This window comes from Pleurodeles waltl, chromosome 1_1 (genome assembly GCF_031143425.1).
Source record: "Pleurodeles waltl isolate 20211129_DDA chromosome 1_1, aPleWal1.hap1.20221129, whole genome shotgun sequence".
Lineage (NCBI taxonomy): Eukaryota > Metazoa > Chordata > Amphibia > Caudata > Salamandridae > Pleurodeles > Pleurodeles waltl.
Window position 1 is genome coordinate 807,081,416 of NC_090436.1, and position 26,439 is coordinate 807,107,854.

At 48.5% G+C, this 26,439-nt stretch overlaps 1 protein-coding gene across 1 annotated transcript in view; it reads left to right on the forward strand.

Moving 5' to 3' along the window:
- The window catches only part of PUM3 (pumilio RNA binding family member 3), a 517,651-nt gene that overhangs the window by 451,546 nt on the left and 39,666 nt on the right, over nucleotides 1–26,439 (forward strand). The window contains exon 16 of the mRNA XM_069228428.1: nucleotides 9,730–9,817. Within this exon, the coding sequence (XP_069084529.1) occupies nucleotides 9,730–9,817 (88 nt within the window). The remainder of the gene's footprint in view (nucleotides 1–9,729; nucleotides 9,818–26,439) is intronic.

The window sequence follows — 26,439 nt, forward strand, 5'->3', positions numbered from 1 at the left end:
ATGTCACCCCTACAGCAGACCTTACAGCGTTAAGGCAGGGTGCAGTATAATACATGTTTGGACATAGCAGGGGCATATCTGCTTTTGCAGATATGTCTTTGTCGATTCTTAGACGTAGTAAGTGAACAGGGATGCGATTTTAAGTACATGTGCTGGACATTGGTCAATACGATTTCCCCAGCTACTTGATGGCTTTAATATAAATAGGGAAATTTTGTATCAAACGTCCCGTATTAATAAACCCCCACTGATTTCAGTGATGGATTTATTCATACATGCACCCGGAGGACATCTTACAGGTGCCCAAGAAAATCTGCCAACTGCTGGCAGACTCGGTTACTAGTTCGAGCCAGTCTGTCAAAGACAGACAAGATTCTGGCCTCCAAGGTGAAAGCCTTTGCTCTCTGGAGGTCAGAAACCAAGCCTGCTCTGGCAGGGGTGTTAACACACCCCTCCCAACAGGATGAAGTGGAAATCTGTGTTCCAAGGCAGGAGGCTTCAAAGAAGCCCACCGCCTTTGGTATGCAGATCAGGCCTTCCTCAGAGAAAGATGTTGACCCCTCCCCAGGGCCCATCAGGCACCTGGGCAAGTGGCAGGTGGAAAAATTTGCTATGCAGGAGGAATGTTGCATTTCCAGGCTGCACACACCCTAGGATGACCAGCCTGAAATGAACACAGCCTTGGAAATTACACCATCTTGTCTGTGGGGGAATTAGGAATTCTGGGACAGGGTGATGCTCATTCCCCAAAGGAAGTGGTCTTCTAGAGGAGAGTGTGACCCCAGGGATAAGGAGCCTATTGGCTGCTAGCCTTCACTCCCCTTAACATCCCCTAATTTGAGTATTTAGGGGAACCCCCTGATACCAGGACCTCAGATCTTTGCTGGATACAAAGGAGTAGACAAGAAGTCTGCTTCTGCATCTGCAAGCAACCAGAGAAAGAACTGTGAAGACTGGCACCACCAAAAACCTGACGCCGGACATTACCACTGCACCCTAGCCGGCTATCAGGGACTGAAGTGGGGCCAACGCTGTCATCGTGGCTCCTAGGCTCTCCAGAGAAGAAGCCCACCTTGAGTTTGCCTACTGTGGACTTCCCAGCAGTGTCTGCAGCCTGTTTCTGCAGACCCCCTTTCACCACGACCACCTCCAATGGCGGAGACCTAACAGTCCACTACACCCCTGCATGCATACGTCCAGGACCAAGGAGAAGAGGACTACTGGTGTACCTACATCTCCCAGGCTCGTGAGACCTGAGCCCACTTGTTGGTTCAGTCGGACTGGACCTCCAGTCCACACCTGCAGTCTGTTTCTGGGAGCCCCCTCCACCGCCACTGCCACCGGTGATGATTAACCCGACAGTCCAAATCACCTCTGCACCAGGCCGCCCAGTACCAAGGAGAACAGGACCACTGGTATCCCTGTATCCCCGAGCATCGCAAGAAATGAATCCTGTCAGTGGTTCATCTGGGATGGGACTCTGTCTACCCCTGCAGCATCTTTGTTACCGGACCGATCCACATAGACTTACCTGGGGCACGCAACGCTGAACTGCACGACTGCACCCGGCTGGCCCAGTGCCTCCCGAGGTGACCTTTTGGTGTAGCCTAGCACCCTGCCCTGTACTTACCCTAAGTCCTGAAGATTGGTCCTGTAAGTTGCTGTGAAGTATCTGTTTGCCGTGTATGTTTTCTTTTCCATAGAGTAACATTGCAGCTACAGAAAAACGCAGTCTACTTTTTAAAATTCTAAAAACTCCTGTCTCGAAAAGCACTCACCTGATCCCAGTGATCTTGGTATCTAAATTTATATACAAGTACGCTTTATGATTATAAATTGGTGTCTGATTTTTTTGAGTGCCTCTCTCACTGCCTGTGTATGTATCTTACATACTTAGCACTACCCTCTGATATGCCTAACTGCTCTCCCACACTACCACAAAAAAAACACTTCGGATGTCATTTGTGCCTCTGTGATACCTTTGGGGTTTGCACAGTGTACCTCTTTGTGGTCCACTATAAAAAGAGCCAGCTTCCTGCACTCACTAAATAGGACATAGGTTTCTGGTAGTAGCAATTTACTACCAGGCCTCCTTTTCGCTGTTACGCTTTTGCATACTTCAAATATATATTTTGTTATCTCCTTGTAGGAAGTTGGCTCTGTATGTGCTATTTCAAAGTAAGGAATAGCATGCACAGAGTCCAAGGGTTCCCCTTAGAGGTAAAATAGTGGTAAAAAGAGATAATACTAATGCTCTATTTTGTGGTAGTGTGGTCGAGCAGTAGGCTTATCCAAGGAGTAGTGTTAAGCATTTGTTGTACATACACATAGACAATAAATGAGGTACACACACTCAGAGACAAATCCAGCCAATAGGTTTTGTTATAGAAAAATATCTTTTCTTAGTTTATTTTAAGAACCACAGGTTCAAATTTAACATGTAATATCTTGTTTGAAAGGTATTGCAGGTAAGTACATTAGGAACTTTGAATCATTTCAATTGCATGTATACTTTTCAAGTTATTCACAAATGGCTATTTTAAAAGTGGACACTTAGTGCAATTTTCACAGTTCCTGGGGGAGGTAAGTTTTTGTGAGTTTTACCAGGTAAGTACGACACTTACAGGGTTCAGTTCTTGGTCCAAGGTAGCCCACCGTTGGGGGTTCAGAGCAACCCCAAAGTAACCACACCAGCAGCTCAGGGCCGGTCAGGTGCAGAGTTCAAAGTGGTGCCCAAAACGCATAGGCTTCAATGGAGAGAAGGGGGTGCCCCGGTTCCAGTCTGCCAGCAGGTAAGTACCCGCGTCTTCGGAGGGCAGACCAGGGGGGTTTTGTAGGGCACCGGGGGGGACACAAGCCCACACAGAAATTTCACCCTCAGCGGCGCGGGGGCGGCCGGGTGCAGTGTTAGAACAAGCGTCGGGTTCGCAATGGAAGTCAATGAGAGATCAAGGGATCTCTTCAGCGCTGCAGGCAGGCAAGGGGGGGCTTCCTCGGGGAAACCTCCACTTGGGCAAGGGAGAGGGACTCCTGGGGGTCACTTCTGCAGTGAAAGTCCAGTCCTTCAGGTCCTGGGGGCTGCGGGTGCAGGGTCTTTTCCAGGCGTCGGGACTTAGGTTTCAAAGAGTCGCGGTCAGGGGAAGCCTCGGGATTCCCTCTGCAGGCGGCGCTGTGGGGGCTCAGGGGGGACAGGTTTTGGTACTCACAGTCGTAGAGTAGTCCGGGGGTCCTCCCTGAGGTGTTGGTTCTCCACCAGCCGAGTCGGGGTCGCCGGGTGCAGTGTTGCAAGTCTCACGCTTCTTGCGGGGAGATTGCAGGGGTCTTTAAAGCTGCTCCTTTGGATAAAGTTGCAGTCTTTTTGGAGCAGGTCCGCTGTCCTCGGGAGTTTCTTGTCGTCGTCGAAGTAGGGCAGTCCTCAGAGGATTCAGAGGTCGCTGGTCCCTTTGGAAGGCGTCGCTGGAGCAGAGTTCTTTGGAAGGCAGGAGACAGGCCGGTGAGTTTCTGGAGCCAAGGCAGTTGTTGTCTTCTGGTCTTCCTCTGCAGGGGTTTTCAGCTAGGCAGTCCTTCTTGTAGTTGCAGGAATCTAATTTTCTAGGGTTCAGGGTAGCCCTTAAATACTAAATTTAAGGGCGTGTTTAGGTCTGGGGGGTTAGTAGCCAATGGCTACTAGCCCTGAGGGTGGGTACACCCTCTTTGTGTCTCCTCCCAAGGGGAGGGGGTCACAATCCTAACCCTATTGGGGGAATCCTCCATCTGCAAGATGGAGGATTTCTAAAAGTTAGTCACCTCAGCTCAGGACACCTTAGGGGCTGTCCTGACTGGCCAGTGACTCCTCCTTGTGATTCTCATTAGGGGGCGGGCAACTCCACTAGCTGGAGTGTCCTGCGGTGCTGTGACAAAGGGGTGAGCCTTTGAGGCTCACCGCCAGGTGTTACAGCTCCTGCCTGGGGGAGGTGTTAGCATCTCCACCCAGTGCAGGCTTTGTTACTGGCCTCAGAGTGACAAAGGCACTCTCCCCATGGGGCCAGCAACATGTCTCTAGTGTGGCAGGCTGCTGGAACTAGTCAGCCTACACAGATAGCCGGTTAAGTTTCAGGGGGCACCTCTAAGGTGCCCTCTGGGGTGTATTTTGTAATACAATGTACACTGGCATCAGTGTGCATTTATTGTGCTGAGAAGTTTGATACCAAACTTCCCAGTTTTCAGTGTAGCCATTATGGTGCTGTGGAGTTCGTGTAAAACAGACTCCCAGACCATATACTCTTATGGCTACCCTGCACTTACAATGTCTAAGGTTTTGCTTAGACACTGTAGTGGTACAGTGCTCATGCACTAGTACCCTCACCTATGGTATAGTGCACCCTGCCTTAGGGCTGTAAGGCCTGCTAGAGGGGTGTCTTACCTATACTGCATAGGCAGTGAGAGGCTGGCATGGCACCCTGAGGGGAGTGCCATGTCGACTTACTCGTTTTGTCCTCACTAGCACCCACAAGCTGGCAAGCAGTGTGTCTGTGCTGAGTGAGAGGTCTCCAGGGTGGCATAAGACATGCTGCAGCCCTTAGAGACCTTCCTTGGCATCAGGGCCCTTGGTACTAGAAGTACCAGTTACAAGGGACTTATCTGGATGCCAGGGTCTGCCAATTGTGGATACAAAAGTACAGGTTAGGGAAAGAACACTGGTGCTGGGGCCTGGTTAGCAGGCCTCAGCACACTTTCAATTGTAAACATAGCATCAGCAAAGGCAAAAAGTCAGGGGGCAACCATGCCAAGGAGGCATTTCCTTACACTCCTGGTGTGAGATTGTAAGATGAGTGTTTACTACATTGGAAAAGTAAACAAAAAATGTCAGGAGCACCATTTTATTCATATTTTTTTTTTTTTGCAATTCAGTATTGCCAAAAAATATTGACAAGGACAATACATTGGCTAACAATTTCGACAGATCAGTGTAGGTTTGGGCAGTTGAGCAAGTTAGGACATGAAGAGGTGCTTGTAGTATATCCACGAGCATTTGCTAGTCTGCCTCCTAATAGTAAGAGAAATGCTGAAAGAGTGATAAACCACAGGCGCTGTTCAGATGAGGGCAACTTTAACATACATCAAAGTAGCCTCAAGAGGGTATTAAAACCTCCAGTCTCCATTACCTAAACCTTTTATTTAAGAAATTCATAAAAAAGGTAAATATTTACATGTACCATGTTTTGTTCATTATGCATGCATTTCTATTTATGGGAGAGAGGGGGCAATGCACCCGAGGATTTTTATTTGTATTTTTTTCTTTTTCCGGGAGACACGGAAGCTTCCGTGTCTCCCCGCCCCCGCGAGGCGCGCTGACGTTACAAAGTTGTTTTCCCCATCGAAGCAGGAAGCAGCCTTGCGGCCGCTTCCTGCTTCAATGGGGAAAACGACCTTGACCACGTTCAGGAAGGCCTAGTAAGAAAGGGGAGAGTTTCCCCTTTCTTACGAGGCCTTCTGAAAGTGTTTCCTGGCCCCCGATCGCAGCACAGCACAGCTGCGATCGGGGGCCAGGAAACACCACCAGACGCCAGGTATTTCACTTGGGGGGGCGGCCCCCTCGGAAAATCGGGGGAGTCCACAGAGGTGTGACTTGTGTGGATTCCCCAAAGTTTTCTTACCCAGAATACCCTGCAAAGCTGAAATGTTGAAAAAAAAAACCTCAATTTTTCTCACATTTCTGTCACACAAACTACAGGAATATGCTATGATCCACAACATTCCTACCACCCAGTGACTCCTCACCTGTCCTGATAAAAACACTACCCCACTTGAGTGCCTACACCTAGTGCCTGTGTCAGGAATGGATCACCCCAGGGTCAACAGCTGCCTCACGTAAGGACCAACATTGACCGTTGTGTGATCTATTCCTGTCGCGGGCACCAGGCCTAACCACACAAGTGAGGTACCATTTTTATCGGGAGACTTGGGGGAACGCTGGGTGGAAGGAAATTTGTGGCTCCTCTCAGATTCCAGAACTTTCTGTCACCGAAATGTGAGGAAAACGTGTTATTTTAGCCACATTTTGAGGTTTGCAAAGGATTCTGGGTAACAGAACCTGGTCAGAGACCAACAAGTCACCCCATCTTGGATTCCCCTAGGTCTCTAGTTTTCAAAAATGCACAGGTTTGGTAGGTTTCCCTATGTGCCGGCTGAGCTAGAGGCCAAAATCTACAGGTAGGCACTTTGCAAAAAACAGCTCTGTATTTTGTCAAAAAATGGGATGTGTCCACGTTGTGTTTTGGGGCATTTCCTGTCGCGGGCGCTAGTCCTACCCACACAAGTGAGGTATCATTTTTATCGGGAGACTTGGGGGAACATAGAATAGCAAAACAAGTGTTATTGCCCCTTATCTTTCTCTACATTTTTTCCTTCCAAATATAAGAGAGTGTGTAATAAAGACGTCTATTTGAGAAATGCCCTGCAATTCACATGCTAGTATGGGCACCTCGGAATTCAGAGATGTGCAAATAACCACTGCACCTCCCTCAAAACCTTATCTTGATCCCATTTTGGAAATGCAAAGGTTTTCTTGATACCTCTTTTTCACTCTTCATATTTCAGCAAATGAATTGCTGTATACCCAGTATAGAATGAAAACCAACTGCAGGGTGCAGCTCATTTATTGGCTCTGGGTACCTAGGGTTCTTGATGAACCTACAAGCCCTTTATATCCCCGCAACCAGAAGAGTCCAGCAGACAAAAAGGTATATTGCTTTCAGAAATCTGACATCGCAGGAAAAAGTTACAGAGTAAAACATAAGGAAAAATGGCTGTTGTTTTCAGCTCAATTTCAATATTTTTTTATTTCAGCTGTTATATTCTGTAGGAAAACCTTGTAGGATCTACACAAATGACCCTTTGCTGAATTCAGAATTTTGTCTAGTTTTTAGAAATGTTTAGCTTTCCGGGATCCAGCATTGGTTTCACACCCATTCCTGTCACTAACTGGAAGGAGGTTGAAAGCACCAAAAATAGTAAAAATGGGGTATGTCCCAGTAAAATGCCAAATTTGTGTTGGAAAATGTGGTTTTCTGATTCAAGTCTGCCCGTTCCTGAAAGGTGGGAAGATAGTGATTTCAGCACCAGAAAACCTTTGTTGATGGCATTTTCAGGGAAAAAACCACAAGCCTTCTTCAGCAGCCCTTTTTTCCCATTTATTTGGAAAAAACGAAATTTTCACTGTATTTTGGCTATTTTCTTGGTCTCCTCCAGGGGAAGCCACAAACTCTGGGTACCATTAGAATCCCTAGGATGTTGGAAAAAAAGGACGCAAATTTGGCGTGGATAGCTTATGTGGACAAAACGTTATGAAGGCCTAAGCGCGAACTACCCCAAATAGCCAAAAAAGGGCTCAGCACTGGGGGGGGGGGGGAAAGGCCCAGCAGCTAAGAGGTTAAGCAAGCAGCAAGGCCATGACCAGTGACCAAAGTGAAGAGAAATGTAAACAAGTCACATTGTTTTGCGTGTACTTGGACGATTTGGAAGAGAGGCTTTATGTGGAAGAAATAAGGGAATTAATATCTTAATGAGATGTGTAGAGAAGCCAGGGAAAAATCACAGGAGCTGATTTGAGGAACGACAAGTAGGGGTGTAACGAAAGAGGTTGAAAAAAGGAGGAGCATGATGAGGGATAAAAGAAAGGGAATGGGTGAAGAGTGAAGACACTGAAAATTGATACAAGATATTTTGTGGCAGTTGTATGAATCTCTGTTCACTTCTGTTGATGCTCTCTGCTAAACTTTCTAACCTCAGTGGCTGACCTTAAAACTTCAGTGGTCATTGAGTACCAGTTTGCTTCCTTCAAAGCGCTGGCGGATTTTCATTTTCTTTCTACGTTTAGTGAATGTCCTAGAAATAATGTTTGCTTTTCAGTTTTCTCTGAATTCTTGATCTTTGATGCGAAAAGTGTATGGCTGGTTCTCTGGATCCTAAGGAACTGAGGGCAGTAGGAGGCTAGTATTGAAAACTCCTTTACAGGTACTACCAGAATGGAGCAAAAATATGATGCCATAATCAGTGCCTAGGTAGAGTTATAGCTTTGGTAACAGTATAAGACTTTTATTCACATTAAGTTTAGGAATTTAGTACAACTGTCTTTAGCCTTCCAGTCTGGGAGAATCTGTCTATCCTACATGGGCTGGGAGAACTCTACATACACTAACATGGACTGAATGGAAAGAATCTGAACATTGTGTGCAGGCGTTTTAGCATTGTTTTTATGTTCTTTTTTAGCATTGGCCTACGTGCTGGCATTTTGAGTGTAATCACTTAGACTAAGGGGGTTATTCTAACTTTGGAGGAGTGTTAATCCGTCCCAAAAGTGACGGTAAAGTGACGGATATACCACCAGCCGTATTACGAGTTCCATAGGATATAATGGACTCGTAATACGGCTGGTGGTAAATCCGTCACTTTTCCGTCACTTTTGGGACGGATTAACACCTCCTCCAAAGTTAGAATAACCCCCTAAGTCTTCTCTGACTTTAGCAGTGAACTGTGTGTGGTGATGTCATAGCTGACAGTGGAGTATTCTAGTCCCTTGTAGCACACAGGTGGCCACAGCTCTCATTAATTTAAGCACATCGCAACTTTTAGCAGTAACTTGGGGCAGAGCGTTCTTGGGGGATGTGCATCATTCATAGTTGAGTGAATCTACATCTGAGGAGCCACTGTGTGTTTTGCAAGGTTTAGTGTTCCACTGTGAATAATTTTGACCTCGCCATTATTGTTGCTACTGCCTTAGCTGAGTTTTAAAAGGGAGTGTGCTTTGAACATGACACACAGTAACCGCGTTCGACATCTACTACTTACAATGAACTAGGGCAGTTCTAAAGAGAGGGGTGCCATGCCACTGGAGTCTTACTAAGGCAGAGGATCAGGATTGAAACTACATGGCACGGAAATAAAAAAAATAAAAATTAAAATACCAGTGTTATGGCAAATGTAGACAATGTTGGCTATCCTTTTGTTAGAGGATGTCATCCGCTAGTGATACAGTAGACAATGACTTGACGAAGATGTTGGTACTAAAGTTAAAATCAAACTTCTGAATAATTTGGAACTGGCACACATGTTTCTTCCTTGTTACATGTCATCAGCCTCTGTTATAAAGATTTGTACTTGCCTAAAGCTACAGTGGGTGTTTGGAGAAGAAACACATCATCCTCCTGGCTTGTGGTGCTTCTACAGTGCACATTGCTTTGGAGCCATTTATTAGCAGAAGTCTTACCCCTTTCTGGCTGTAGCAATAGTAAGCAGGAACAATCCTGTCTGTGACCGTATTAAGAACTCTGTAAGTGTTAAAAGCACTACAGTTACCAAAACAAATGCTTCTCGCTTGACAGTTCATTGTCGGGCATTCCAAACTTGACGAGATGCAGAGGCAACCAATGAGTTTGAAAGCACAGCTTTAATTGCTCAACAAATTAGTTTAAAGCAGAGTGGACTTTAAATGTCAAAGCCCTGAAGAATATTATTGATGAACTAGAGGATTGCTCCTTGGTTAGATCTGATTTTTTTTGTTTTTTTTTGTTTTTTAGTCTAGGGTTTAAATTGAGATCACCCGATAAGTTTGCACAAATGGTATATGAACAATGCTGAATCATTTTGGTTGCCATGTGATTGCCAGCATCTTTAATAGTAGTTTAAATAAGTAGAGTAAAAGTTTGTTTGAAAATTGACTTTTATTTGTTGTTTTTTTTGTTTACAAAGCTTCATATTGCAGAGCACCCAGCAGGTCACCTTGTCCTAAAGTGGTTAATCGAACAAGATCAAAAGCTGAAAGAAGCTGGAAGAGAAGGTAGGTTAAATACCAAATTGCTTGATTCCTAGCCCAGATAGCTTGATTCAGTCCTCCCGTGTGTGAACTTGCAGTGGTTTGGCTCCCGGTTGACAATTTAGCCAACTTTTTCTTTACAGAGAAAATTCAGACAACAAAACAGGAATCTGCCAGCTACGGAGGCCAAAGTAACTCAGTAGTCCCAATGTTGGGCTTGGACACTGGTACTACCTCCTGCACTGGACGTCTATCTCCCTCCTCCTCCAGCCCTTAAACCCATGAATCCTTCGGATCCCATCTCAACAGAAGAATGCATCCTTTCTCTAAAAACTGTATGGCACCCAGGTACCCACTAGACCCACTACCATCCTTTAGTTTGGGGATAAAAACAATGCCCAAATTACCCCTCACTTAGCAGAAATAATAAATGTACCGATCTTAAAGGGAATCTTTCCATTAAATATGCTATAGCATGCCCTTTACTCAAATTAAATACAAAAAATCTTGCAGCACTGTGCTTAAACAACCCATATCTTTTACCTTCTGTTTCAGAGTTGATTCACAAAGTAAATGCTACACAATAGCAAATGTTTACAGAAAATAATTACCTCTTACAGAAGTTGCAAGCTAGCTTAACTCCACAGATGGTCAATGAAGTAGTGACACCTTTAGTCATCGATGACTTAAGAACCATGGTCAGTTAAGGCATCAGTGGCATACTAATTCTTTCGGACCTCACCGCTGCCTTTGACAGCATCGATCACACCATACTTTTGAAGAGGCTCATCTCTTTTTGCCATGCGGGGGAAGAAGGGGCTGTGCTTTCCTCGATAGTCTATTTACTCTTGGACCTTAGTGAGTACATCCATCTTGACTCTTTTCAATTTGAAGCTAAACACCTTCATTGGGGTATACTTCAAGGGGCTATAATTGCCCCTTTACTGTTTAATTTTTACCTGGCCCCATTAAAACTCTTGCTCCAACAGTGCAATGTAAAATTGTATTTCTGTGCTCAGGACACCAAAGTGGTTTGCCGTCTACCGAGTTTACTTAGTGACTAATTTGAGCGACTGCCCCTGATAGTAGGTGTTACTCCCGCTATTCCCTAATGCTGAAGAAGGGCGGAGGCATTTTCCCTATTGTAGCCCTTCGACCTCTCAACTTCTTCCTGTGGAAGGAAGAATCCAAGATGCTCACTGTGGGCCCGGGGTTTTCTGTCCTAGATCCAGGATCTGCATGGTGATGTTGGACATGCAGGGCGCCTCTTTCCATGTTCTACCCACGTTGTTAGCCGACGCTCAAGGTAGCCGACGAGCATTTTCAGTATGCCATGCTCTCTTTTGGTCTTACCAGTACCATGAAAGCAGCATATCTTTGAAGGTCAGGAGTACCAGTCGTCTACTACCTTGACTGACTGTTGAAGGCAGGTTTGCTACATTAATTTGTAGACCACCTTCAGACAACTATGAACCTCTTTTGGGTTCATGATCATTGCTCCAAAGTCACACCTGTTTCCTTTGAAGAGACTGCCTTTCACTTAAGCCATCCTGGATACAGTGCATTTTCAAGCTTTTTGTCTGGAACAAGAAGTCCAGGGCATTTGGGCTATGATCCTGATGCTTCAGCATAAGTCCTGGGTCTCAGTGAGGATGGCTCTGAGGCTTCTGTCACTATTGGTCTCTTGCTTCCTGCTAGTCGATCATGCAGAGGTGGCTCAAACTGGCCCTGTAGTAGCATCCTGGGTCAAAGTGGGCCCAGCATCCAGGGCACCTTTCAAATTCTATCTGGGTTTCAAAAGAGACTGCAAAGGATCTTCAGTGGTGGCTGCTCAACCACAATTGGATCAGAGGCAGATCCCTCTCCCAACCACACAGAGCTGACAGTGGTTACAGATTTATCACTTTGGGTTGACAAGGTCATCTAGGAGAAGTGGAGATCGGAGACCCTCCTCCACATCAATCAGTTGGAGTTGCGGGCCATTCACTTGGCGGTGAAAGCCTTCCTGCTGCCCATCAAGGGGAAGGTGGTTCAGGCCCTCACGGACCCCACCACCGCCACACAGTATTGCAACAGGCAGGATGGAGTAGGGGCCTGGGACCTGTGCTTCTTGGCTTACCTGAATTGTCACGGCATCTCCCGGATCGTAAACCACCTAGTGCAATCTTTAAATGCCAGGGCAAATTAATTCATCCAGTGATGCATAGCAGATTATGAATGGCAACTGCATCAAGAGGTGACACAGGATGTCCTCCACCGATGGGGGGGAAAGCCCTGACTATCACTTAGCCACTGTCTAGAACATGCAGGGTCAGCTCTTTTGTGGCACTCTGACAGACATGCATTTAGCTTAAAGTGGAGCTCAGGACTCCTGCATGCCTGCTGTCACCTCTCCTGCCCAGAGTTCTGAAAAAGATCAGGCACAGCCAGGCCCAAGTCATCCTAGTGGTTCCAGATTGAGCCAGGAGGCAGCATCTGGAACTTCCTTGCAGGAGCATCTGTCCTCCGATCAGGCTGCTGCTTCAGGAAGATCTGTTGTAGCAGTAGGGCAGGATCTTGCTGCCTGCGCAATCTACACCTCCTTGCACAGAAATTATGTGACTACAGTTGACCATGTTTATTCTGTCTCTCGAAGTAGGGGATATCACTGTGGTGGCCAGCCATCCTACGAAACCCATTTATGCAGGGTGAGGGACAAGTTTGTGGTTTGGCGTTTGGAAGCCAAACTGGTGGATGTGTTACTATTCATTCTTTCTTTGGCTCAGCAAAGAATTGCTTGGGCACTGTTAAAGGTTCATTTAACCATCCTTGTTCAAATCAACTCCGGTGATCAATTTTCTCAAAGGTTTGGTCCACATGTTCTCTCCAAAACCTTCAGTGATGCCACAGTGGGACCCTAACTTGTCTTTACTTTTCTGATGTGCATATCTGTTCAACCGCTACACAGTTGTCTCCTGTCCTGACCCTAAAGATGGTCCCCGACCAGCTTCCCTTTAGCAGGTCTCCTAACTCTGCCTACGTCTCTCCAGTGCCTAGGGTGATTGCATCCTTATTCTGTTGCTGCCTACCAGTGCTTGGTAGTGCATTCCATTTTTCTGCTTCTTAGTGCTTTTGCCACTTAGTTTTTGCTGCCAGGAGCCGTCTGCTTTTTTCTGCCGTTCACACTTCTGCTTCCTCCCACCCAGAACCCCGCCCTCTCCTTAATGGTGGCTGCATTGCAGCCATAGCGTGGCTGCGCAACAGGGTGTGCATCTGCTCCCGTCTGCCTCTGGACCGTGTCCAGCGCCAGGAACCTTGGCCATCTGACCACCTACAGGTACTCTGCTGCCAAACTCTGAGCTCTGGACCCAGCATGCCACAACTGCTGCCTCGCCTGTCTTTACTCAACAGGAGGCCCGTTGACCTACCACCGCTGTCTCTTCACCTGTAACCAAGAACCTCCTGCCTTCACAGAAACGCGCTCCACTCCCACTTTGATGTTTGCAACTGCCTCGGTCAGGATGTCCCCTGTTCAATATCCGATCTCTCTGAAAACACGCCACTGAAGTATGGGACACTATCTCCGCTCTCACCCCTAGTGCAACTTTCATCACAGAAACCTGGCTCTACCCCTTTGCGGACCCAACATCACCACTGCAACGGCTACAAGATGACACATCGAGACTGCACCAACAAAAACGTAGGAGGCGTTGCTATCATCCACAAAGAAGCAATCCGGTGCACCACCATCTATGACGACACCACACCAATCATGGGACATCTCTACTTCCAACTCCACACCGGCGGCAGAACGACTATCAGAGGCTCTCTCGCCAACAGACCCCCCCCAGTACCATGCACTGGTTTCTGTGACACCATCACTGACTTAATTGCCCAAATAGCCATCATGTCCAAGTACTACATCTTCCTCACAGACCTCAACTTCCGCCTGGATGACCCTTACAGACACTACCTCAGTCAGCATCCTGGAACTCATGAGCAACATCGGCCTCACCCAGTTGGTCACTGACCCTACACACAGAGCAGGACACAGACTGGACCCGATTTTCACAGCTATCACAGAGTCAAATACAGCTATGCCACAGAACTCACCTGAACAGCCAACTCCATCGTCCACTTCACCATCTCAGGATCACCATGTACCGCCACAGGCCTCCCCAACGCCCCCTTCCACAGCTGGAGCAAAGTGACACAGGGCCAGTGGATGGACTCTTTCCGCACCACCCAGCCCCATCCTGGAACAAGCAGTCCAAAACGTCAACACCTGGAACACCACGGCCACTGACCGAGCCGCCCCATCAAACAAGCCAAAACCCACAGAGCCACCAAACAAGCCAGCTGGTACACTCCAGTACCCAGGGAAGTGAAACGCAGTTGCAGACAACTGGAGAGAGGATGGTGCCCCAGAGGAGACACCACATACCAAGCCACTTTCAAGTCAGCTCTCAACAAATACCACCAGCGACTCAGTCGCAATAAAAGGCACCCTGGCAAACCGTATCAAAGCAAGCGCCACCCACACCAGGGAACTCTACAGCATCGTCATAGAGGTCTCCTGTCCCTCCGCCATCGAGAACACGATCCCTCCCTCTCAGAAACTCTGCAACACTCTAGCTGACCATTCCCACCACAAGATACCTCCTATCTACAAGAACTTAAAGTCCCAGCCCCCCTGACGTCCTCATCCTCCTCGCTCCAACAGAAACCTTCCCATTCAGCAAAACACCTCTTGGGACCAGCTCACCGCACTGAACACCACAGTTATCATGAACTTCATCCACTTGGGAGCAGCCACGGACCCCTTCCCACACCATCTCTTCAACCTCAGAGGCAAGGTATCAGCCACCAACTCACCACTGTCCTCAATGCGTCCATCACTACAGCCATCTTCCCCAATGCATGGAAACACACAGAACTCTGACCTCTCGTCAAGACACCTTCCGCAGACCCTTGCAAACTTCAGAACTATCGCCCATTCTCACTGCTCCCTTTCCCTGCTAAAGTCCTCGAAAAAGCAATCAAACTGCAGCTCACTGAATACCTGGAGAGAAACAACCAGCTTGACGCCTCCCAATCCAGTTTTCACATCACTGAGACCGTCCTGATCACTGCCACTGACGACATCCGCACCCTCTGTAAGGAAATGCCTCCTTGGCATGGTTACCCCCTGACTTTTTGCCTTTGCTGATGCTATGTTTTGATTTGAAAGTGTGCTGAGGCCTGCTAACCAGGCCCCAGCACCAGTGTTCTTTCCCTAACCTGTACTTTTGTTTTACACAATTGGCACACCCTGGCATCCAGGTAAGTCCCTTGGAACTGGTACCCCTGGTACCAAGGGCCCTGATGCCAGGGAAGGTCTCTAAGGGCTGCAGCATAGCTTATGCCACCCTGGGGACCCCTCACTCGGCACAGACACACTGCTTGCCAGCTTGTGTGTGCTGGTGAGAACAAAACGAGTAAGTCGACATGGCACTCCCCTCAGGGTGCCATGCCAACCTCACACTGCCTATGCAGTATAGATAAGTCACCCCTCTAGCAGGCCTTACAGCCCTAAGGCAGGGTGCACTATACCATAGGTGAGGGCACCAGTGCATGAGCACTGTGCCCCTACAGTGTCTAAGCAAAACCTTAGACATTGTAAGTGCAGGGTAGCCATAAGAGTATATGGTCTTGGGAGTCTGTCAAACACGAACTCCACAGCACCATAATGGCTACGCTGAAAACTGGGAAGTTTGGTATCAAACTTCTCAGCACAATAAATGCACACTGATGTCAGTTGTAGGAAGTTGGCTCTGTATGTGCTATTTCAAAGTAAGGAATAGCATGCACAGAGTCCAAGGGTTCCCCTTAGAGGTAAAATAGTGGTAAAAAGAGATAATACTAATGCTCTATTTTGTGGTAGTGTGGTCGAGCAGTAGGCTTATCCAAGGAGTAGTGTTAAGCATTTGTTGTACATACACATAGGCAATAAATGAGGTACACACACATTTAGAGACAAATCCAGCCAATAGGTTTTGTTATAGAAAAATATATTTTCTTAGTTTATTTTAAGAACCACAGGTTCAAATTTTACATGTAATAGCTCATTTCAAAGGTATTGCAGGTAAGTACTCTAGGAACTTTGAATCATTACTTTAGCATGTATACTTTTCACATAAAACACAATAAGCTGTTTTAAAAGTGGACACAGTGCAATTTTCACAGTTCCTGGGGGAGGTAAGATATTGTTAGTTTTCACCGGTAAGTAAGTCACTTACAGTTTTCAGTTTTTGGTCCAAAGTAGCCCACCGTTGGGGGTTCAGAGCAACCCCAAAGTTATCACACCAGCAGCTCAGGGCCGGTCAGGTGCAAAGGTCAAAGAGGTGCCCAAAACACATAGGCTATAATGGAGAGAAGGGGGTGCCCCGGTTCCAGTCTGCCAGCAGGTAAGTACCCGCGTCTTCGGAGGGCAGACGAGGGGGGTTTTGTAGGGCACCGGGGGGGACACAAAGTAGCACAGAAAGTACACCCTCAGCAGCGCGGGGGCGGCCGGGTGCAGTGTGCAAACACGCGTCGGGTTTCCTTCAGTTTTCAATGGGAGACCAAGGGGTCTCTTCAGCGATGCAGGCAAGGGGGGGGCTCCTCGGGGTAGCCACCACCTGGGCAAGGGAGAGGGCCTCCTGGGGGTCACTCCTGCACAGAAGTTCCGTTTCTTTAGGGGCTGGGGGCTGCGGGTGCAGGGTCTTTTCCAGCCGTCGGGAAATGGAGTTCAGACAGTCGCGGTCAGGGGGAGCCTGGGGATTCCCTCTGCAGGCGTCGCTGTGGGGGCTCAAGGGGGGCAACTTTGGTTACTCACAGTCGTAGAGTAGTCCGGGGGTCCTCCCTGAGGTGTTGGTTCTCCACCAGCCGAGTCGGGGTCGCCGGGTGCAGTGTTGCAAGTCTCACGCTTCTTGCGGGGAGTTGCAGGGTTCTTTAAAGCTGCTTCTTGAGACAAAGTTGCAGTCTTTTTGGAGCAGGTCCGCTGTCCTCGGGAGTTTCTTGTCGTCGTCGAAGCAGGGCAGTCCTCAGAGGATTCAGAGGTCGCTGGTCCCTTTGGAAGGTGTCGCTGGAGCAGAGTTCTTTGGAAGGCAGGAGACAGGCCGGTGAGTTTCTGGAGCCAAGGCAGTTGTTGTCTTCTGATCTTCCTCTGCAGGGGTTTTCAGCTGGGCAGTCCTTCTTGTTGTTGTTGCAGGAATCTAATTTTCTAGGGTTCAGGGTAGCCCTTAAATACTAAATTTAAGGGCGTGTTTAGGTCTGGGGGGTTTAGTAGCCAATGGCTACTAGCCCTGAGGGTGGGTACACCCTCTTTGTGCCTCCTCCCAAGGGGAGGGGGTCACAATCCTAACCCTATTGGGGGAATCCTCCATCTGCAAGATGGAGGATTTCTAAAAGTTAGTCACCTCAGCTCAGGACACCTTAGGGGCTGTCCTGACTGGCCAGTGACTCCTCCTTGTTGCTTTCTTTGTTCCCTCCAGCCTTGCCGTCAAAAGTGGGGGCCGTGGCCGGAGGGGGCGGGCAACTCCACTAAGCTGGAGTGCCCTGCTGGGCTGTGACAAAGGGGTGAGCCTTTGAGGCTCACCGCCAGGTGTTACAGCTCCTGCCTGGGGGAGGTGTTAGCATCTCCACCCAGTGCAGGCTTTGTTACTGGCCTCAGAGTGACAAAGGCACTCTCCCCATGGGGCCAGCAACATGTCTCTAGTGTGGCAGGCTGTTGGAACCAGTCAGCCTACACAGATAGTTGGTTAAGTTTCAGGGGGCACCTCTAAGGTGCCCTCTGTGGTGTATTTTACAATAAAATGTACACTGGCATCAGTGTGCATTTTATTGTGCTGAGAAGTTTGATACCAAACTTCCCAGTTTTCAGTGTAGCCATTATGGTGCTGTGGAGTTCGTGTAAAACAGACTCCCAGACCATATACTCTTATGGCTACCCTGCACTTACAATGTCTAAGGTTTTGCTTAGACACTGTAGGGGTACAGTGCTCATGCACTGGTACCCTCACCTATGGTATAGTGCACCCTGCCTTGGGGCTGTAAGGCCTGCTAGAGGGGTGTCTTACCTATACTGCATAGGCAGTGAGAGGCTGGCATGGCACCCTGAGGGGAGTGCCATGTCGACTTACTCATTTTGTTCTCACTAGCACACACAGGCTTGTAAGCAGTGTGTCTGTGCTGAGTGAGGGGTCTCTAGGGTGGCATAATACATGCTGCAGCCCTTAGAGACCTTCCCTGGCATCAGGGCCCTTGGTACCAGAGGTACCAGTTACAAGGGACTTATCTGGATGCCAGGGTGTGCCAATTGTGGAAACAATGGTACATTTTAGGTGAAAGAACACTGGTGCTGGGGCCTGGTTAGCAGGGTCCCAGCACACTTCTCAGTCAAGTCAGCATCAGTATCAGGCAAAAAGTGGGGGGTAACTGCAACAGGGAGCCATTTCTTTACACAAGCCCCCCCCAGCCCACAGGCCAGGAGACTCAGCCAAAGCTGGGAGAGTCTTCCTAGTCTGTCAGGCGAGGAAGAGTAGAGGAAATAGGCTGGTTTGTTGCAGGGCCTACTCTGCCTTACATCCTCCTGTTCAGGTCATTCCCTCTGGGGAACTGACCCACTTCCACAGTGATAGGACCTAGTCTGAACTGCCTCTTGTCTGTGCTTTTTATGTCTTTACCCATTCTCTCTATTTTGAGGTCAGAGGAATCCACCTCTGCTAATCTTATCTTAGCCAGGGTCACCCCTAGCTTACCCAAAGAGGTTACCCAGAGCTGGAGTAACCCCACCATGACCAACAGGGTCAGGGGGCCTAACTTGTTATTTGGCATGGGGTCAGACCACCATGCCAAGGATAGTGCAGCCATAAAGGCTAACACCCAGCAGAGGCCACTGACAGCTGTCAGTGCCCAGAACCACACCTTTAGCTCTTCACCTACAAGGGAAGGGGCTAAGTTACAGGCTTCTTTGGGTTCAGGGTGCCTGTCTGCTGTATTAGAGTGGGGGGTTACCACATCTTGTAGTAAACACCCTTCTTCCACTCTTTCTTCTGTTAGCTGAGGAGCCACCCACTCAGGCTTAACAGTTGCCTGACTAGCCAGGACTTCTTGTGGGTCAGGTTGGACTTTATCAGAGCCATTTTTGGAGTTCTCCCCTACTGGAGCAGAATCTCCTTGGCTTGCTGGAACCTTGGCTAAAGGTTGTCCACCTTTCCTACTCTGTTTCCTTTTCTTTTTCTTCTGGGGCCTACTTGCATTTACTGCAGTGGCAGGCACTCCAGAATCCTTGGGAGAGGACTGGCCCTGGACCAGTTCTTCTCTTAGGCTCTGACTAACCTCTGGGTAGTCATTTCCAAGGAGACAATCAAGGGGGAGGTCTGTACTGACTACCACCCTTCTCCAGCTAAAAGTTCCACCCACTTCTATGGGCACAAGAGCCACAGGCCTATTAGTGACCCTGTCTGGGCTAACTCTTACTCTGGCCATCTCACCTGGGATGTACTGGTTTGAGAACACCAGCCTGTCATGCACAATAGTGTGACTGGCACAAGTGTCTCTCAGGGCAGTGGCTGGGATTCCATTCACCTGTAGGTGGTGGAAGTGTCTACTTCCCTCTGGAATCTCCAACTCACCTGTTGGGCCCTTTTTCCAGTTGAAGGCTATGAAGACCTCCTCATCTGAGGAGTCCTCCCCAATGGCTACACTGGTCACCCCTGGGATTTTGCTAGGGGGTTTGTTTTTGGGACAAGAAGTGTCCTTGGTGTGGTGCCCTGTCTGTTTACAGTTATGGCACCATGCCTTAGTGGCATCCCAGCTCTTACCCTGGTACCCACCTTTGTTCCACCCACCTGGTCTGGTTTTTGGGGGCCTACAGGGGACTCTTTTTCTTTGTTTCTAGTGTCACCCACTTTCTCCTGGGGAGGCTTTGTAACCCCTTTCTTTTGGTCACCCCCAGTGGAAGTTTTGGTTACCCTAGTCTTGACCCAGTGGTCTGCCTTCTTTCCCAATTCTTGGGGAGAAATTGGACCTAGGTCTACCAGATACTGATGCAACTTTTCATTGAAGCAGTTACTTAAAATGTGTTCTTTCATAAACAAATTATAAAGCCCAACATAGTCATACACTTCATTTCCAGTTACCCAACCATCCAGTGTTTTCACTGAGTAGTCAACATAATCAACCCAGGTCTGGCTCGAGGATTTTTGAGCCCCCCTGAATCTAATTCTATACTCCTCAGTGGAGAATCCAAAGCCCTCAATCAGGGTACCCTTCATGAGGTCATAAGATTCTGCATCTTTTCCAGAGAGTGTGAGGAGTCTATCCCTACACTTTCCTGTGAACATTTCCCAAAGGAGAGCACCCCAGTGAGATCTGTTCACTTTTCTGGTTACACAAGCCCTCTCAAAAGCTGTGAACCATTTGGTGATGTCATCACCATCTTCATATTTAGTTACAATCCCTTTAGGGATTTTCAACATGTCAGGAGAATCTCTGACCCTATTTATGTTGCTGCCACCATTGATGGGTCCTAGGCCCATCTCTTGTCTTTCCCTCTCTATGGCTAGGATCTGTCTTTCCAAAGCCAATCTTTTGGCCATCCTGGCTAACTGGATGTCCTCTTCACTGGGGTTATCCTCAGTGATTTCAGAGTTGTTGGTCCCTCCTGTGAGGGAACCAGCATATCTGACTATTATTTGTGGAGTCAGGGCTTGAGTAGCCCTGCTCTCCCTAAGTAGGACTGGAGGGGGGGAATTTCCCTCCAAGTCACTATCTTCATCCTCTGAGTTGCCACCCTCAGAGGGGTTGGCCTTTTCAAACTCTGCCAAAAGCTCCTGGAGCTGTACTTTGGTAGGTTTGGGGCCTATTGCTATTTTCTTTAGTTTACAGAGTGACCTTAGCTCTCTCATCTGTAGATGGAGGTAAGGTGTGGTGTCGAGTTCCACCACAGTCACATCTGTGCTAGACATTTTGCTTCTAAAAGTTGGAATACTTTTTAAGAATCTAAAACTGGTTCTAGAATCTAATTCAAACTTTTACAAACTTTTAAATTCTAAAAGAAATGCTAAACAGGATCTAACACAAGGCCCTAGCAGGTCTTTTAAGAATTTAGAAAACTTTTCAAATTGCAAAAATCAATTTCTAATGACAATTTTGGAATTTGTCGTGTGATCAGGTATTGGCTGAGTAGTCCAGCAAATGCAAAGTCTTGTACCCCACCGCTGATCCACCAATGTAGGAAGTTGGCTCTTTATGTGCTATTTCAAAGTAAGGAATAGCATGCACAGAGTCCAAGGGTTCCCCTTAGAGGTAAAATAGTGGTAAAAATAGATAATACTAATGCTCTATTTTGTGGTAGTGTGGTAGAGCAGTAGGCTTATCCAAGGAGTAGTGTTAAGCATTTGTTGTACATACACAGACAATAAATGAGGTACACACACTCAGAGACAAATCCAGCCAATAGGTTTTGTTATAGAAAAATATCTTTTCTTAGTTTATTTTAAGAACCACAGGTTCAAATTTAACATGTAATATCTTGTTTGAAAGGTATTGCAGGTAAGTACATTAGGAACTTTGAATCATTTCAATTGCATGTATACTTTTCAAGTTATTCACAAATAGCTACTTTAAAAGTGGACACTTAGTGCAATTTTCACAGTTCCTGGGGGAGGTAAGTTTTTGTTAGTTTTACCAGGTAAGTAAGACACTTACAGGGTTCAGTTCTTGGTCCAAGGTAGCCCACCGTTGGGGGTTCAGAGCAACCCCAAAGTCACCACACCAGCAGCTCAGGGCCGGTCAGGTGCAGAGTTCAAAGTGGTGCCCAAAACGCATAGGCTAGAATGGAGAGAAGGAGGTGCCCCGGTTCCGGTCTGCTTGCAGGTAAGTACCCGCGTCTTCGGAGGGCAGACCAGGGGGGTTTTGTAGGGCACCGGGGGGGACACAAGCCCACACAGAAATTTCACCCTCAGCAGCGCGGGGGCGGCCGGGTGCAGTGTAGAAACAAGCGTTGGGTTTTCAATGTTAGTCTATGAGAGATCAAGGGATCTCTTCAGCGCTGCAGGCAGGCAAGGGGGGGCTTCCTCGGGGAAACCTCCACTTGGGCAAGGGAGAGGGACTCCTGGGGGTCACTTCTGCAGTGAAAGTCCGGTCCTTCAGGTCCTGGGGGCTGCGGGTGCAGGGTCTTTTCCAGGCGTCGGGACTTAGGTTTCAGAGAGTCGCGGTCAGGGGAAGCCTCGGGATTCCCTCTGCAGGCGGCGCTGTGGGGGCTCAGGGGGGACAGGTTTTGGTACTCACAGTCGTAGAGTAGTCCGGGGGTCCTCCCTGAGGTGTTGGTTCTCCACCAGCCGAGTCGGGGTCGCCGGGTGCAGTGTTGCAAGTCTCACGCTTCTTGCGGGGAGTTGCAGGGTTCTTTAAAGCTGCTTCTTGAGACAAAGTTGCAGTCTTTTTGGACCAGGTCCGCTGTCCTCGGGAGTTTCTTGTCGTCGTCGAAGCAGGGCAGTCCTCAGAGGATTCAGAGGTCGCTGGTCCCTTTGGAAGGCGTCGCTGGAGCAGAGTTCTTTGGAAGGCAGGAGACAGGCCGGTGAGTTTCTGGAGCCAAGGCAGTTGTTGTCTTCTGGTCTTCCTCTGCAGGGGTTTTCAGCTGGGCAGTCCTTCTTGTTGTTGTTGCAGGAATCTAATTTTCTAGGGTTCAGGGTAGCCCTTAAATACTAAATTTAAGGGCGTGTTTAGGTCTGGGGGGTTTAGTAGCCAATGGCTACTAGCCCTGAGGGTGGGTACACCCTCTTTGTGCCTCCTCCCAAGGGGAGGGGGTCACAATCCTAACCCTATTGGGGGAATCCTCCATCTGCAAGATGGAGGATTTCTAAAAGTTAGAGTCACCTCAGCTCAGGACACCTTAGGGGCTGTCCTGACTGGCCAGTGACTCCTCCTTGTTGCTTTCTTTGTTCCCTCCAGCCTTGCCGCCAAAAGTGGGGGCCGTGGCCGGAGGGGGCGGGCAACTCCACTAAGCTGGAGTGCCCTGCTGGGCTGTGACAAAGGGGTGAGCCTTTGAGGCTCACCGCCAGGTGTTACAGCTCCTGCCTGGGGGAGGTGTTAGCATCTCCACCCAGTGCAGGCTTTGTTACTGGCCTCAGAGTGACAAAGGCACTCTCCCCATGGGGCCAGCAACATGTCTCTAGTGTGGCAGGCTGCTGGAACCAGTCAGCCTACACAGATAGTTGGTTAAGTTTCAGGGGGCACCTCTAAGGTGCCCTCTGTGGTGTATTTTACAATAAAATGTACACTGGCATCAGTGTGCATTTATTGTGCTGAGAAGTTTGATACCAAACTTCCCAGTTTTCAGTGTAGCCATTATGGTGCTGTGGAGTTCGTGTAAAACAGACTCCCAGACCATATACTCTTATGGCTACCCTGCACTTACAATGTCTAAGGTTTTGCTTAGACACTGTAGGGGTACAGTGCTCATGCACTGGTACCCTCACCTATGGTATAGTGCACCCTGCCTTGGGGCTGTAAGGCCTGCTAGAGGGGTGTCTTACCTATACTGCATAGGCAGTGAGAGGCTGGCATGGCACCCTGAGGGGAGTGCCATGTCGACTTACTCATTTTGTTCTCACTAGCACACACAGGCTTGTAAGCAGTGTGTCTGTGCTGAGTGAGGGGTCTCTAGGGTGGCATAATACATGCTGCAGCCCTTAGAGACCTTCCCTGGCATCAGGGCCCTTGGTACCAGAGGTACCAGTTACAAGGGACTTATCTGGATGCCAGGGTGTGCCAATTGTGGAAACAATGGTACATTTTAGGTGAAAGAACACTGGTGCTGGGGCCTGGTTAGCAGGGTCCCAGCACACTTCTCAGTCAAGTCAGCATCAGTATCAGGCAAAAAGTGGGGGGTAACTGCAACAGGGAGCCATTTCTTTACACTCCTTGACAGAGAATTGATGGCCATGATCCTCCTCAACCACTGCAGTATTCAACAACATATCCCAGCGCACACTCCTCTGAGACTGCACCATTTCAGGATCCAGGAAACTGCCCTCAGATGGATTTCATTGTTCCTCATGGGACAAACTCTGAGAATCCACCTACCTCCCTTCGCCTCAGAACCCAAGAGCACTATCTGTGGTGTCCCTCAAGGTTTGACTCTCTTCAACACCTACATAAATGACGCCTCTAGCCAACATCGTCAGAATCCACTCCCTCAACATTCTATCCTACGCCGATGATACCCAGCATATCCTCTCGCTCTCAGCAGACCCACCACCAAAGACCAGCTTCCACAACTGCATGGAGAATGTCACTGACTGGATGAAGACAAACTGTCTGAAGCTCAAAACTGACAAGACGGAAGTGCTGATCTTTGGCAACAATGCCTCCTCTTGGAACATCACCTGGTGGCCCACTGAACTTGGACCCACACCAGCAGACCACGCCCACAACCTCTGCATCGTCGTGTAAGGCAAGTTCATTGTTAAGCGACAGATCAGCGCAGTCTCCTCTGCATGCTTCGAAGAATCTTCAAATGGCTCCCCATTGGCATGAGGAAAACCATCACTCAAACCCTAGTCACCAACCGGCTGGACTACAGCAATGCACTTTACACAGGAACCACCACCAAACTCAAGATGAGATTACAAATGATACAGAACTCGGTGGCCAAACTCAACTTGCTCAAAAGGACCCTCATCACCCCACACCTAAGGAACCTCCACTGGCTCCCCATCCAGAAAAGATGTCAATTCAAGATATTGACACTCCCTTAAAGCCCTATACGACCTAGGACCACCATACATCAACCATTGCCTGAACTTCCACCAACTGTCTAAAGACCTTTGCTCCGCTGTCCTCCCACAGACACTGCGCAACCACCAAAGCCACAGCGGAGGCCGTGCCTTCCCTTACCTTGCCATCAAGTCCTGGAATGGCCGTCCCCTCCATCTCCGTACATCACCCTTGCTGGAGAAATTCAGGAAGAAACTCAAGACCTGGCTTTTCAATGGAGCCCTGCTGCTTAGCACCTGGATACCCTCACGGGTGATTAGCAACACTATACGAATACCAGTTGATTGATTGTTTTCTTCATTGCAATCACATCCACTCGTCGTATAAGTTTGCTCCAAGCTCTTTCAGTTCAGCCATCCTGTAAAGAAATGGCTCCCTGTTGCAGTTACCCCCCACTTTTTGCCTGATACTGATGCTGACTTGACTGAGAAGAGTGCTGGGACCCTGCTAACCAGGCCCCAGCACCAGTGTTCCTTCACCTAAAATGTACCATTGTATCCACAATTGGCACACCCTGGCATTCAGATAAGTCCCTTGTAACTGGTACTTCTAGTACCAAGGGCCCTGATGCCAAGGAAGGTCTGTAAGGGCTGCAGCATGTCTTATGCCACCCTAGAGACCCCTCACTCAGCACAGACACACTGCTTACAAGCCTGTGTGTGCTAGTGAGAACAAAATGAGTAAGTCGACATGGCACTCCCCTCAGGGTGCCATGCCAGCCTCTCACTGCCTATGCAGTATAGGTAAGACACCCCTCTAGCAGGCCTTACAGCCCTAAGGCAGGGTGCACTATACCATAGGTGAGGGTACCAGTGCATGAGCATGGTACCCCTACAGTGTCTAAACAAAACCTTAGACATTGTAAGTGCAGGGTAGCCATAAGAGTATATGGTCTGGGAGTCTGTCAAACACGAACTCCACAACACCATAATGGCTACACTGAAAACTGGGAAGTTTGGTATCAAACTTCTCAGCACAATAAATGCACACTGATGCCAGTGTACATTTTATTGTAAAATACACCACAGAGGGCACCTTAGAGGTGCCCCCTGAAACTTAACCGACTATCTGTGTAGGCTGACTAGTTTTAGCAGCCTGCCACAAACCGAGACATGTTGCTGGCCCCATGGGGAGAGTGCCTTTGTCACTCTGAGGCCAGTAACAAAGCCTGCACTGGGTGGAGATGCTAACACCTCCCCCAGGCAGGAATTGTCACACCTGGCGGTGAGCCTCAAAGGCTCACCTCCTTTGTGCCAACCCAGCAGGACACTCCAGCTAGTGGAGTTGCCCGCCCCCTCCGGCCAGGCCCCACTTTTGGCGGCAAGGCCGGAGAAAATAATGAGAAAAACAAGGAGGAGTCACTGGCCAGTCAGGACAGCCCCTAAGGTGTCCTGAGCTGAGGTGACTCTAACTTTTAGAAATCCTCCATCTTGCAGATGGAGGATTCCCCCAATAGGGTTAGGATTGTGACCCCCTCCCCTTGGGAGGAGGCACAAAGAGGGTGTACCCACCCTCAGGGCTAGTAGCCATTGGCTACTAACCCCCCAGACCTAAACACGCCCTTAAATTTAGTATTTAAGGGCTACCCTGAACCCTAGAAGATTAGATTCCTGCAACTACAAGAAGAAGGACTGCCTAGCTGAAAACCCCTGCAGCGGAAGACCAGAAGACGACAACTGCCTTGGCTCCAGAAACTCACCGGCCTGTCTCCTGCCTTCCAAAGATCCTGCTCCAGCGACGCCTTCCAAAGGGACCAGCGACCTCGACATCCTCTGAGGACTGCCCCTGCTTCGAAAAGACAAGAAACTCCCGAGGACAGCGGACCTGCTCCAAGAAAAGCTGCAACTTTGTTTCCAGCAGCTCCA